Here is a 15,195-nt window from a genome sequence, read left to right as displayed (position 1 = left end):
ACGTTAGGGTTTTCTAGGTGGAGTATCATGTGATCTGCAAACAGCAAGAGCTTGACTTCTTCCTTTCCTATCTGGATTTCCTTGATATCTTTTTATTGCCTAATCGCTATAGCAAATACTTAAAGTGCTATGTTGAATAAGAGTGGTGAGAGAGGACAGCCTTGTCTTGTGCCAGAATTTAGAGCAGTGGTCCTCAAACTATGGCCCGTGGGCCACATATTGTATTTGTATCTGTTTTGTTTCTTCATTGCAAAATAAGATATATGCAGTGTGCATAAGAATTTGTTCATAAATTTTGTTTTTACTATAGTCAGACCCTCCAATGGTCTGAGGGACAGTGAACTAGCCCCCTGTTTAAAAAGTTTGAGGACCCCTGATTTAGAGGAAAGGCTTTCAGTTTTTCTCCATTTAGGACAATATTTGCCTCTGGCTTGTGGTAGATGACCTTAAGTATATTGAGAAAGGTTCCTTCCATTCTCATCTTGCCGAGAGTTTTGATCAAGAATGAGTGTTGGACCTTATCAAATGCTTTCTCTGCGTCTATTGATATGATCATGTGATTTCTATTTTTCTTGTTCTGGATGTTGTGTATTATGTTGAGCCGTCTGCGAATAAGCCACACACAGGATAAAATCAGGCCGAAAATGGAGCACACCACAGAAGACAGGCAGATAGGGGTGCTGGCATCTGAGTTCCAGCAGAGTCCAGTGGCTTCCCCTTTTTGGGCGTGTAAGCTCACCTCCAGTGAAGGCTCCAGGGAAGGCGAGCTGTCCGCAGATGAGCCACACACAGGATGAAATCAGGCCAAAAATGGAGCACAGACAGAAGACAGGCCGATAGGGGTGCTGGCATCTGAGTTTCAGCAGAGTTCAACGGCTTCCCCTTTCACTGGCTTACTGGGTAGCTTCAGAATGCAGTTTTTGGGGGGGTTCGCTTCCCAGGGATCTGAGGAGATCTTCAAGGATTCAGAAAAGACAGAGAAGCACAGGACAGGGCTCCCTTCAGGTCCTCAGTTTCCTCAGAAAAAGCACAGCAGGGCGGAGACTCCACAGGTAGAGCAATCAGCACTCCACCTGGCAATCCCCACAGTCAGCCATTTTTTACTCACTCACTGGCTCACTCACTGGGTAGCTTCAGAATGCAGTTTTTTGGGGGTCGCTTCCCAGGGCTCAGAGGATAGCTTCAGGAATTCAGAAAAGACAGAGAAGCACAGGACAGGGCTCCCTTCAGATCCTCAGTTTCCTCAGAAGAAGCACAGCAGGGCAGAGACTCCACAGGTAGAGCAATCAGCACTCCACCTGGCAATCCCCACAGTCAGCCATTTCTTACTCACTCACTGGCTCGCTCACTGGGTAGCTTCAGAATGCAGTTTTTGGGGGGTTCGCTTCCCAGGGCTCTGAGGAAAGCTTCAAGGATTCAGAAAAGACAGAGAAGCACAGGACAGGGCTTGTTCTTCATTTTAAATGTCTTATTTGTTCTCATTTTGTTAGTACTTCAAAATAACATATGTGTCTTGTGCATAAGAATTTGTTTATAGTAATTATTTAAACTATAGTCTGGCTCTCCAAAGGTTTGAGAACAGTGAACTGGCCACCTGTTTAAAAAGTTTGAGGACTGCTGCTTAACCAAACTGACTCTAAATGAACTGTTAAAAGGCCACTTATATAAACCAAATACCCAACTGTAACAGCCACAATCTTACACAAAATAATGGCACAATAGCCCTATATAGGATAGATCACATTTTAGGACATAAGTCCAACTTACAAATTTTACAAACATAAGACAAGCATCCTAACAGGTCACAGTGCCACCAAGATTGAGGTTGACTGTAAAAAAGATGTGGAGAAACCCTAACATCTGAAAACTAAACAGCATGCTGCTCAATAAAAACTTGATCCAAGAGAAAGTCAAAATATAAATAGATTCTTTGAGACTAATGATAATGAAGAACCAAATTACCAAAATCTCTTGGACACAGCAAAAGCTGTGATCCTGAAATTTAGTAGGAAGGAAGAAAGGATCCATTTGGAGATATAATAAGATATAAAACCATCACCACAGAAAAACTAACACATAATTTGTGTATAATATAGGGAACTCTTGATCTGCCAAAAACAATAATTCCAAGGCAACAATTAATAGTTTGTGTGCAAAAAGACTTGGAAAATAAGCCTTTCAAATAAGACAAGACCTGAAGAGTCAGAAAACTCCAACGGCAGATTTTGAAAAAAATCTCCAACAGCAGAAAAGCCTGCCATCTCAACCCTGTCAATCATGCCTGCTGGCTCCACAACCCAGAATCACCATTCTTCAGATGCCCCTGCCTCATGCTTCTCTGATTCATGTCAGGGACATCAATATTACCAAGCTTTGGAAATACACAGATTTAACAGTTTAAACAGCTAATAACAAGAGCTTACTAAGCTTTCTGTCATTGTATTAATGACTTAGTTTTCACAAATGTGTTTACTACTATAGTTTTCTCTTTTTAATTTTAAAACTTCCTTCACTTCCTTTTTCTTTTTTCTTTCTTTTATTTCAGTAAGTTTGCTTTCACTTATCTGGAAATAAATGTATTAAGGTTATCTCGAAACTAAATTATGTGATGCATTTTTCTGGAAAAAGACTCTGGAACAACCAAGATACCCTTCAACAGACGAATGGCTAAAGAAACTGTGGTACATATACATAATGGAATATTATGCAGCTGTCAGGAGAGATGAAGTCATGAAATTTTCCTATACATGGATGTACATGGAATCATGCTGAGTGAAATAAGTCAGAAGGAGAGAGAGAGAAAAACGCAGAATGGTCTCACTCATCTATGGGTTTTAAGCAAAATGAAAGACATTCTTGCAATAATAATTTTCAGACACAAAAGAGAAAAGAGCTGGAAGTTCCAGCTCATCTCAGGAAGCTCACCACAAAGAGTGATGAGTTTAGTTAGAGAAATAACTACATTTTGAACTGTCCTAATAATGAGAATGTATGAGGGAAATAGAGAGCCTGTTTAGAGTACAGGCGGGGGTCGGGTGGGGAGGAGGGAGATTTGGGACATTGGTGATGGGATGTTGCACTGGTGATGGGTGGTGTTCTTTACATGATTGAAACCCAAAGACAATCATGTATGTAATCAAGGTGTTTAAATAAAAAAATAAAAATAAATAAAAATAATTGCAAATAAATGGCTATAAAGTTAAAATATAAAAACATAAAAGAATTTTATATAACTTCAAGAATAAAAGTATTCACAGGAACAACACATAGCTTCCAAATGACAAGTAATTGAATTAATTCTCTACATAAATTATATACACATTATATTTACTCATGAAGAAATAGGATAAAGTTGAAGTTCAGATTATTGTGACATCAATGAAAAGAGTGTAAGAAGCACAATTCAGTGTATAAACTTACTAAATCAATGTACTGTAAACTTACCCACTGTTAAATGTCTATTGTATCTCAATATAAACAAAGGTTTTAATGAAAAGGAGGAAAATGTAAAGTAGATTGTGATAAGCTAACCAGGTTGTTTCCCCAAATGTAAACCATATGAATTAATACAGTATTATTAAAAAGTTGTATTTTAAAATAATTATTTACAGGGGCTGGAGCGGTGATGCAGTGGGGCATTTGCCTTGCACGTGCTAACCTAGGACAGACCGAGGTTCCCCTAGAGTCTCATATGGTCCCCCAAGCCAGGAGCGATTTCTGAGTGCATAGCCAGGAGTAACCACTGAGCGACACTGGGTGTGGCCCAAAAAGTAAAATATATGTATATATATAATTATTTTTTATTTTCATTCATACAGTATTTAATAGCTAATTTAATTAATTTGTCTAAAACAATATCTGACAAAATGTTTATAACATAAGATACTTTCCACATGACGTCTTAAATTAATTTTAAAATAGTATTTACACTAAATGTTTCACTCTATTCTTGGATTTACAGAAGAGTCCAAATGGCCCTCAGCAAGAAAACTGAGACTAGCAATGGCATCACAATCAAGTCACAAGATATTGTGATAATATATCTTAATACATAAGTTATATTTATATTATGATGTGTGCGGCATGTCAATTTTCTCATATATGTAACTATCTTGTAAATGACATTTTAGAGAACTTTAAAACATACATCAACAGTCTGGGAAGATAGCTCAACAGGCTGAGAGCATGCAAACGATTCAGGAGGTCCTGGTTTAAGAGCCCACACAGCTTAGTTTCCCAAGCACAGCCAGGAGTGATCCCCAAGTTATAGGCTAGGAATAGTCCTTGAGTAAAGTCTAGATGTGGCCCAAAAACCATTTCCCGCAGTTTCATTCAATGGCTACAATTTAAAAATAGGAACTTGGGGCAGGTGAGGTGGTGCTAGAGGTAAGGAGTCTGCCTTGCAAGCGCTAGCCAAGGAAAGACCGTGGTTCGATCCCCCGGCGTCCCATATGGTCCCCCCAAGCCAGGGGCAATTTCTGAGTGCTTAGCCAGGAATAACCTGAGCATCAAATGGGTGTGGCCGAAAAACAAAAAAAAAAAAATAGGAACTTAAGAAATGTTAGAGAGGAAGCAATTTTTGGACAGAAAGCACTATACATTTCTGTTTTGAAAAATATAAATATGTATATAATAATTTAGTATGCTAATGATCACTTTGTTAGAATTTCCCATTACCTGTGACACACCCAACTTTTTACAAGCATCAAGAAAATTTTCCACATTTCTTCGACATTTTGCCATGCTCAATTTAGGCTGTAAAGGAAAAATATTTTTCAGAAATATGTAGACAAATTAATCAATGCTAAAACTAAAGATATTGTAAAATGTTAATTAAATATTAATTAATCAAAAATAATTTCACAAAGCTCTAGAGGTCAGAGATTACTGAACAGGCTGGACTATGTGCTAGGCTTTGCATGCAGGAGGCATGAATTCAATACACAGTATCTATCACATGGTCCACTAAACATGCACCACTGGGTAAATAAAATGAAACTTTAAAATACAGAATGAAGACCAGTCCATGGTAGGAAGATTGCCACAAATAGTGGAACAGTGCAGTTTTGGTAGAGAAGTAACTACTATGGCAGTGATAGCTGGATCTAGTCACCGTGGATAATAACTAGGTTTTGAACAAAGAATAAGTGGTCACCCTTCATTAACAATAGCGTAAACTACAGTATATAAAATAAACAAAAAGGAAGAGTGAGAGAGACAGAGACAGAGAGGAGCAAAATGCCTGTCTCAAAGGCAGGCAAGGGGAGTAAAGAGGGAAATCATAGTATTGGTGGTGGGAAATGGACATAGATGAAGGGTGGTGTACATTGTCAGACTGAAACTCAGTCATGAACAACACTGTAATCATGGTGTTTAAATAAAAGGAAAAAAAGTCAAGAAAGTAAAAAAAATGAGCTAATTATAGACAAAACTTACCACTGCTGGTGATGGTACATGAATACTAGCTACAGAACGTGGCCTTATATGATTGGCTAAATGACAAAGAACAACCCCATCCATTAGTGCAGCTCCAATGTCATCAGGTAAAATTACTTTTAACCTGGTTTCCAGATTCTATAAAGAAATATATATAAATAATTATTTAGATATTTTAAGTGTTAATTATTACTTTACTAACTGCTATGTAAACCAATATTTTAAAGAAAATTTGAAAATAAAATCTATGAAGTGTGTCCATTTTTTCATATCAAAGTCGTTTTAAAAAGATCTGGAAGATCAATTTGACTTACATTACGAAGTTGTCGTATTTGCTCTCGTTCTTCACGCAAATGTTCCATCTTTCGTCTCATTGTAAATCCAGGATCTGCTGCCCCATATTCCTGGCGAGACGAACGACTAAAAGCTATAAAAACAAAAATGTCCGGAATTATTATAAAGCTAACAGGAAAGATCAGCCATTGGTGAGAAAAAAGGCAAAAAGGTCAAGAGAATTGGCATAAAATTAGGTACAATGATATTACTTATTTATACATTCTAAATATTTTACAGACTATAATTGAAAAGCCTGTTTGCATATTTGAAAGCAATAGGAAAGTAAGTGTAACAATTTTACCACCTACACAGGTTTTTATTAAAACCATATGAATATAAATAAGCCTTTATTATCTTTAAATATAATATAATTATACTTGAAGGTCAATACAGTTATTCAGGAATAAAAACTATAATTCAATACCTTGCCAAGTTATATGGATCCATTTTCTTTTGGGCTTGCCAAATGCGAAAAGATCCCTTTTTAAAACCACAATATAATGGTGTGCTATAATTTCAAACAGTGTTTGGTCTGCTGGCAGAGTGGTCATTCTAATTGCAGTCACAGTAGTGTAGAAATAAGACTGCAGTATATCTAAGGCAAAAAGCTGAGGTTTCAGGAGCTTGAAGGTAAAGAGGAAGAAAGAAATGGGGAATGGGAATTGGAAAGACAAATAAGGTTAAGTGAAAATTACTTTTAGGAGAGGGGAAAGAATCTATGTGTACTTAAAACTATGGAATAAATCCATTTAAGTTGGTAAATTCTAGAGCTTTATTACGCCAATACATTTATTTGTAGATGGGGTGCTGGAGCGATAGCACAGCAGGTAGGGCATTTGCCTTGCATGCGGCCAACCCGGGTTCGATCCCCGGCATCCCATATAGTCCCCCGAGACTGCCAGGAGGGATTCCTGAGCTCAGAACCAGGAGTAACCCCTGAGCACCATCAGGTGTGGCCCAAAAACGAAAAAAATAAAACCATTTATTTGTAGAATATATTTACCTGATCGAGGCTTCAAGCCAAAAGGACCATGTGAAAAAACATCAGTTCTATCATACTCCTAAAAACAGAGAACAAGTTAAATCCATTTTTTCAAAATAAACAAGACCATTTCTCATATACATTCAAATTTCCAGAAGCATTTTTTCCTCCAGAAATCAAAGACTAAAGAAAGGTAAACTGCATTTTAATTAAAACAAATACATTAAGGTGTATAAATATTTACCCACTGACTGAAATATATTAGTTTTTAAAAAGTTCTTTCTTATAGTATAAAAATAAGATAGCCAATAAATTAGGTATTATTTTTGAAAAATGAACCAGATTAAAGTATTGGCACAAGTAAGCGAGCTTTAATAAAAAAGGTAAGTAAAATGAGCAACATTTACTCAATATCTATCACAAGGTTGACACTAATGCAATATCTGATGCAACTCTACACTTAGAGTAACTGGGGCTACAAATTGTTAGATGATTTTACTCTTACTTGCATGCACAATGTTTCAAAATACTTTTAAATAGTAGTGACACCAAGATGTGATATATTAGCAAGCTTATGCTGAATATTGGCAATGTACTTAATACCTCTATGTTTGCTGTTTCTTTAAAATAGAGACATAGGGCCGGGAAGGTGGCGCTAGAGGTAAGGTGTCTGCCTTACAAGCGCTAGCCAAGGAACGGACCGCGGTTCGATCCCCCGGCGTCCCATATGGTCCCCCCAAGCCAGGGGCGATTTCTGAGCACATAGCCAGGAGTAACCCCTGAGCGTCAAACGGGTGTGGCCCAAAAACAAAAAAAAACAAACAAAAAAAATAGAGACATAAAGATTAATTAAAACAATCTATAAGCAAGTATTTGTACACTGTACAGCGGTACAGAAATATAATTTTGGAAACAACTTATTTAATGTGTACAACAACTAGAGTCTGAGCTTCATTGACTTTACTACCACTTACTGACTGGGTCTTTGGGAAAGTCATCTAAATTTTCAGTAACAAAATATTCACTGGACTACTTATTTTTAAATTTAAATATAGAGATGAGTATACCAATAATTAACCATTTCCCCCTAAGAGTAATTGAAGCAAGCATGTTCTTTTGAATATTTGAATTTTCTGTTAACATGTGATATGTAATTTAATTTAAATACTAACTGAACTAGAAAATACATGTTCATCTCCTATCTAAAAACCTTAAGTTTGTCATTGTTTTGGTTAAAATACTATGATTTTTTTCTAAGAACAGGAATTCACTTATACAAATGCAAGCAAAAATATATATAAAAAATGAAATTTATTTGAGAATACCATAGCACTGCTTTTTTATGAGCATAGAAATTAAACTCATAAAGTACCTAAAATCATGTATACTTGTTATAATTGCATGTTAAAGAATAAATTTATAAAACCAAGTGATAGAGTGTTTTTAAAATATAGTAATTTATATTGTTTTCTAAAATGTAGGTACATAATACTTGAAATATAAATAATTTCGAAGCACGCTTATTAATAGGCCTATGTAAAATTTTTATGATTAATATCAACCAAAGTAATAGACAAAAATAATCTTGGCATTTTAAAAAACATTGAGCACCAAATATATATAAAAATACTACTAATTATCCAACGTTATGGGGTAAATTGGTATCATATGAACATTTAAATTAAGCCCATAATTCACTAAAGTGCAACCACTTACGTACTAATACAAATACACTTTCATGATACTAAATAACATAATTTGAAGTAGAAATGATACTGTTTAAAAATTTAAAAATGTATCTCTTGTTGTAAACAATAAATGGAACTAAATTATAAGAATCAGACATTCAACCACCGGAGTATTTGCTTGAGGTCTCAGAACCTAATTTTTTCCCTATCCCTTCTTCTTATATCATCACAATCAATTCTAAGATGACAGAAACGTGTACCCTCCTGTCGATAGGAACAACCCACAGCAGGGATGTTTCTCGTGGAAAAAGGAAGTTTCTATTGCATTGCTTTTAGACCTAAATGGTTACAAGAAAAACCAGAGGTCGTTGCACAATGCTGAAATATTTGAGTGTAAAGCTTTAAAATTGTTCTTGTTCACATAAAACACACACTTCAACATTTTGAGACCTATAGGCATTTTCTAACAAGTAATTTAAAATGCATACTTATGAACATTTGTACAGAAATAATGTTGTTGACATTGTAGGAGAGTAAATGCGTGAGCCTACGTTGGAAATTAAAACATGAATGAATACATTGTTAAATAAAAAAGATGAGACTAAGGAGAAGAGAAAATAAAGAAATCTATGTAAACACATAAAAACAGAATTTATACCTCAGATGATACTGGAGATTGTGGTGACATGTTAGCAATATGTCTGCCTTGCTAAAATATAAAAATAAAAAGTAAAATTAAAACATGAATGAAAACTTGGACATAAATAAAGAAAAACTTAAAATTGTTTTTGATTAAATGCAATGAGAAACACCACCTACAAACTTGCCATTCAAACTCTGACAGGAAATCCAGCAGATAGGATTTTCTGGGAAGCTCATTAGAAATGAAGACTACAGGCCTCACTCAAGACCTACTGAATTAAATATATATGTAAATAGAAATATATATGTATACATTTATCCGCATATATATTTGGGGTTTGTTTAATGGAGGGCCACACCTGAATGTGCTCCTGGACTACTCTTAGGTTGGTGCTCAGGGGTCATACCCAGTGGAGCTCAGGATACCATATATAAAGTGGGGCTGAACCCAAAAATATTAGAATAAAAAAATCCTTTTTTTAGTCATTTGAGCTATCTGTTCAGACCCCAGAGTCTACATTTCAGTAAAGTCGCCAGGTGTCACATAAGCAACTTTTAGAAGTACTGTCTTCAAAGAGCAAATATTTTCCTATATATTTACTTTCTTTGAGTTATCGTAAATTATTTTTCATTTCATAAATCTCATACCATGCCCTGAATCTCCACACCAAAATGATAGAATGACTGTATGGATCAGAATACTAAACTCAATTTGCTATTATTTACACACCGAATGATTTTAATAAACACAATTTTAAAATTAAAGTGTGGGAATAATCTATATGAAAACAGTAACCTAAAATAGTACGAGAAGGTATGCCAGTTTTATGGCTGACATCTCCAGGGACTCTATGGAACTAGGGCCAGCCACCTATGCCTGACCATCTGTACTTTCAGAATCCCAGGAGCAACACCCGTGATCCAGAGTCAACAATCTTGTATGCCCAAAGGGCCATGCCAGTCTTATCTAACTTTCAAAAGGCAAAACTAGCAGCCCCTCTGAGGTTGAGCTGGTCAGGGATCCACCTGTAGAAGCCCTGGGAGCTACACACACTCTACAACTGCTGCCAAACAAATGGTCCAGAGTTACCTCTTTTCCACTAATCTCTGCAGAGACTCTGAACTCCCAAAGACTCCAGGTATGCAGGTTTTGTGGCTGACATCCCTAGGGACTCATTGGAACCAGGGTGGACCACCACCCTCTCACTTCTTTACTTGCAGAGTCCTAGCAGTCATGACTATGTACCACCTCTGTTGACATATGAGCTCATTAGCCCAGCTCCTGTTCCTCAAAATCCTGGACTGCATGGCTGCTGACATGGCCACATGACACCCACATGATTTTAAAACTTACCTCCCAGTAGGAATACATACATTATATGTGATATTGTAAAGAAGCCACATAAGCTCAACAAACAAAGTCAATAACCAAGTGTTCCACTGGCAATAAACAGCTTAGTACATTTTCAGATAATGACATAATGACCTCATTGTAAGATATGACAATTTTCACAAATTTTATTTTAATGAAGTTTTTCTATAATTCCATTACTACTTAGCTGTACCAAGAAATATTAAGTAACTTACTTGAACCTAGTAAGGGGCAGACCTCAGGGAGGTTGGGAAATTCGTGACAGTAGTGGAAGAAATTTTACACTGGTGGGTGGTATTTGAGTTGAATAATGAATACCAGAAATAACAGTATTATGATCTACTCTCTAAACCACAGTATTTAAAATAATAATTTGTAAAAAATAAAATAATAAAATAAAATATTTATTTATATTGGACCAAATTTATGCTAAGTCACTGAAAATAAAATGAAATACTGTGAGATCACTTATATTAGCTTTCAAACTTTAAAAGTTTCTAATGGACAGAGATGGACATTAGAAAATGATCATGGGCTCTAAACATCAAAAAGCTATAACATCATTGATACATATGCAGCAAAGTACTGTTAAAATATATAAAACAAAGAATATCCCTGGGGGAAAGTATCAATAGCAACACGATAGGGCAAAAGATTTAACATTCTCCTCTCAGCCAGATATCGGGTACACAAAAAGTCAGTAAGGAAATAAAGTGCATAAAGGAAGAATGGAAAAAATGTGCTTACTAGACATTTATGGGGCTCTCAATTTGAGAAAAATACACATTCTTCTCCAGTACAAGAGACATTATTCAAGAAAGACCAAAGGCTGGAAGATAAAATAAATCTTCAATAAATTCAAGAGTATCAACACTGTTTTGACAGTGGAAAGTAACAACATAGAACTTGCAAGAGGTCAAACACCTGGAAACTAAACAACATACTACTGAACCAGTGGGTCAAACAGTAGATCAATAAAATGAACATTCTTAGAAATAAATAAAAATTATTACATGAGTTGCCAGAATATATGGGATGTAAAAATCTAATAATCATGTGATTAATTAATCTTTGATAAAGAGGAAAATATGAAGTGGACTAAGGCAAGCTTCTTTAACAAATACTGTTGGGAAAGCTGGTTAATTACTTGAAAAAAAGGTGAATTTATAACTCTAACACAATGCACAAAGCATAATTCAAAATGGATTAAAACCTCGATATTAGATCTAAAACCATAAAATACATAGAGGAAAATGTAGAAAGAACACTCCATGACTTGAAGCTAAATGCTTCTTCAAGGATGGAACACCACTGGCCAAGCAAGTGAAAGCAAGGATAAACAAATGGGACTACATTAAACTGAGAAGCTTCTGTACCCCAAGAAAACAGTGACTATGATAAGAAAAAAAAACTCTCCATACAAGGGAAGAAACTATTTATCCAATACTCATTTGATAAAGAGTTAATATCCAAGATATACAAGTCACTGGTAGAATTTAGCAAGAAAAAACATCTAACACCATCCAAAAATGGGGAGAGCAAATAGACATTTCCTCAAAGAAGAAAACAGATATCCAAAAGATACATGAAAAGTGCTCCACATCTTTCAACATCAGGGAGATGCAAATGAAAACGACAATGAGATATCATCTCACACCACACAAAACAAAGAACAAGTATAACCAGTGTTGGTGTGAATGCAAGGAAAAAGGGATTCTTATTTACTGCTGGTAGAAATGTCAACTGTAAAATAAAACTCACAAGTTTATGAGATCACCCCAAGCAGACAGCTCTGAAGGAGGATAGCGTGAAAGATCAATAATAAACCAAGCCAGTCTGCGCCTCATGGTCTCTTTAAGAGTGCCAAGCCAAAACAGCTTCTTTCTTCATTAAACCAATACCCAACACTAGGAGGAAGAAGGTTGAGTAATCCAGGTGGCCTTTCACATACCAAAAGAGAGACAACAGAAAGAGGAAGAGAGATAGGGGAAAAACCTTTGTGTTGGGTTAATAGCTGGCTGTCATCTTACAATTCCATCCTTTCTGTTAAAAAAGAGAGAGGGAGAAAAGCTATAACAGTTTGTTCTACTTTTCTCCACCAGAAGCTGAAACCCCATATCAGAACTTATAAAAATGGTTATTTTGCATAGACACTGTTACAGATGACTGTAATAGCATCAAAGGTTAAAAATGTATACATCATTCTCAAAACAATCAGCTTTTCTCATATTTTATACATGTCTTTTTTCATGTCTTATACAAAAACAAAATTTTTCATAGACTTCTCTGAACATAAATATTAGAACCTTTCTGTGATACACTTAATTTGAAAATACTTAAACATTCTTGCATTGAGCACTGTAATACAAACCTAGAAGATCCAAGTTCCTTTTTCATAAACTCACTTAAACAAAATGACAGAACATTTCTGAAGATACACATATACAGTCTGAAAATAAGTTTACTAAAAATTCTTATAATTTGCACTGTAATAAGTCTATAGTCTCCAAGTTCCTTTTCCATCAACTTCTGTGGACAAACATTAGAACATTTTTCAGACATATACGCGAATAAGATGCAACATAATATACACAATCAAAATTTATAACAATTGTGAAACATTCACTAGGATAGCTGAGAATTGGAAAAAAACTAGCAGCATTATAAATTTCCCCGGAACTGTGCAAACTACAATTAAGCCACTAAAGTTGAATACAAAATTATCTGTTTGCAGTGGGGCATAAAACAAAAGAGTAGCATTAAGATTTATACAGGTAGAACACACAATTTAACCAGCAATATAATGACTGAAGCAAATAGGATTGGGATATTAATCTAGAATAAATTTGCAGGAGGCACTGAAAGCAATTTGTCCTCAGCTGGTCTTTGGCTGAGCTTGGATCCTCCATCTTCTCATTCTGTAGTAGGCTGCTGAGGTCATCTGGAATAGAAAGGCTTTAGTTTCCTAGCCTGGAATCTGGAAGGGGGGACCCACTCATCTCCCTGCTATTGGTCCCCTTCAAATGGAGCTTTCTCTTTGACTTCTACCCCATCAGTGACCTCAATAACTGCGGCCGTTTGTGGGGGGCAAGGTCCTTGCAAAAAGTAGCTTTGGTACAAGAAATGTGATGGGCCTCAGTTCTGGGATGGTGCTCAGAGTCTTCAGCTCTCTCCCCTTCACTGACTGCTTCTGTCCCATCTGAAGGGGCCTCTGACACATTCATAACAGAGCCATTGCAGCGATATTCTGCTGAAGGGCACTGCACACTCAGTCCAGTTCGAGGAGGCTGTCATGGTGATTATCCACCAGTCAAATAACTCACCATAGTTGGGATCTTGGGTCTCTAGATCGCTATTGGAGCAGCAGGTATAAAATAAAATCCAGGAATTTTTTAAAATTTTTATTATGATCATAGTGGCTTACATATCTTTCACATTAGTATTTTAGGTACATATTGACATTGAATCAGGGGAATACCCACCACCAAATTTGTCCTCCCCCCTTCCCTGTTCCCTTTCTGCAACCCATATCCCTCACCATCACCCCCCCCCGGGCTGCTACAGTAGGTGGTCCCCTCTTTGTCTAGCTTACTATCAGTGATCATATATCTGTTTGATCCTGGTGCCCTCCCTTGTTTCTCCCTCTATTTGACAGGCTAAGCTTGATAAATCGAGTTATGTGGTTTTGTTTGAGGGAGAGAAAAGCAATAGAATGGGGTAAGGAATAAGAAAAAAATTAAAAATAATTAAAATATGCTGAATTGAAAAAGGTAATTGAAACACCATAACGATACAAAAAGAAATGTCAAATTAAATATCCAGTGAGCACTACAGCAATAAAGACAAGCACCACACAATAGTCTCAGTTCTGAAATCAAATCATGCTGGAGTGCAAAAAGAAAAAGAAAGAAAAGATAAAATAAAATAAAAAAGGAGACATCAACTTCAATATCTACACCAAAATAAGGATCTCAAAAAACAATCAATCAATCAATATATATATATGTAGAAAAAATGATTATTTTGTGTTTTTTCCCCTTTTTTTTCTTTCCCCACCCTGCATAGGCACAGTAACTTTGGGGATATTATAGAGGGAATTCCCTTGGCCTACGAAATACAGGGTTTCTCAATCCCTGAAGTATACTGTCATGGGATTAACTATAGACTCCTTGCATGATCATTTACTCTCCCCTCGGTGCTTTTGTGGTGTATGGAAGACTTCTGCTTCATCATGAAAATCCATGAATTTGTGAGATCATTCCACAGGCATATTTCTAACCCCAGGCAGACAGGTCTGAAGAAGCAGGGTAATGGTGAAGGATTAATAAACCAAACCAGTCAGGAGCCAATCTGTGCCTCTTGTCTCTCTCCAAGTGCCAAGCCAAAAGGGCTTCTTCTTTTATTAAACCAATACCCAAACACCAGGAGGGAGAAAATTGAGCAATACAGGTGAACTTTTACATATCAAAGGAGAGATTTAGCAGAAAGAGGAATATGGAGGAATACCTTTGTTCTGGGTTAATAACTGGGTGTCATCTTACAGTCAAATGGTCCATCTCTTATGGAAAACAATGAAATATTTCTTAAAATACTAGAAATTGAGTTTCCATGACCCAGAAATACCTCTGCTAGGAATATACTCCAGGAGCTCTAAAACGCAATGTAGAAAAGCCCTCTACATTCCCATGTTCGTCACAGCATTATTCACAATAGCCAGAATCTGGAAACAAGCCAAGTAC

At 36.2% G+C, this 15,195-nt stretch overlaps 1 protein-coding gene and 1 non-coding gene across 2 annotated transcripts in view; both read right to left on the bottom strand.

Moving 5' to 3' along the window:
- The window catches only part of LRCH2 (leucine rich repeats and calponin homology domain containing 2), a 123,605-nt gene that overhangs the window by 19,527 nt on the left and 88,883 nt on the right, over positions 1–15,195 (bottom strand). Inside the window, exons 15-19 of the mRNA XM_049767563.1 lie at positions 9,101–9,151; positions 6,776–6,833; positions 5,751–5,863; positions 5,437–5,574; positions 4,678–4,755 (exon numbers count right to left, since the gene is read on the bottom strand). Of these exons, the coding sequence (XP_049623520.1) occupies positions 4,678–4,755; positions 5,437–5,574; positions 5,751–5,863; positions 6,776–6,833; positions 9,101–9,151 (438 nt within the window). The remainder of the gene's footprint in view (positions 1–4,677; positions 4,756–5,436; positions 5,575–5,750; positions 5,864–6,775; positions 6,834–9,100; positions 9,152–15,195) is intronic.
- On the bottom strand, positions 8,695–8,823 carry LOC125999909 (small nucleolar RNA SNORA35). The gene has a single exon (XR_007492344.1). It is a non-coding gene; the product is annotated as a small nucleolar RNA SNORA35 (small nucleolar RNA).

Source organism: Suncus etruscus, chromosome X (assembly GCF_024139225.1).
Source record: "Suncus etruscus isolate mSunEtr1 chromosome X, mSunEtr1.pri.cur, whole genome shotgun sequence".
In the NCBI taxonomy this organism is placed as follows: domain Eukaryota; kingdom Metazoa; phylum Chordata; class Mammalia; order Eulipotyphla; family Soricidae; genus Suncus; species Suncus etruscus.
This window is presented reverse-complemented; position numbering and strand designations above follow the sequence as displayed.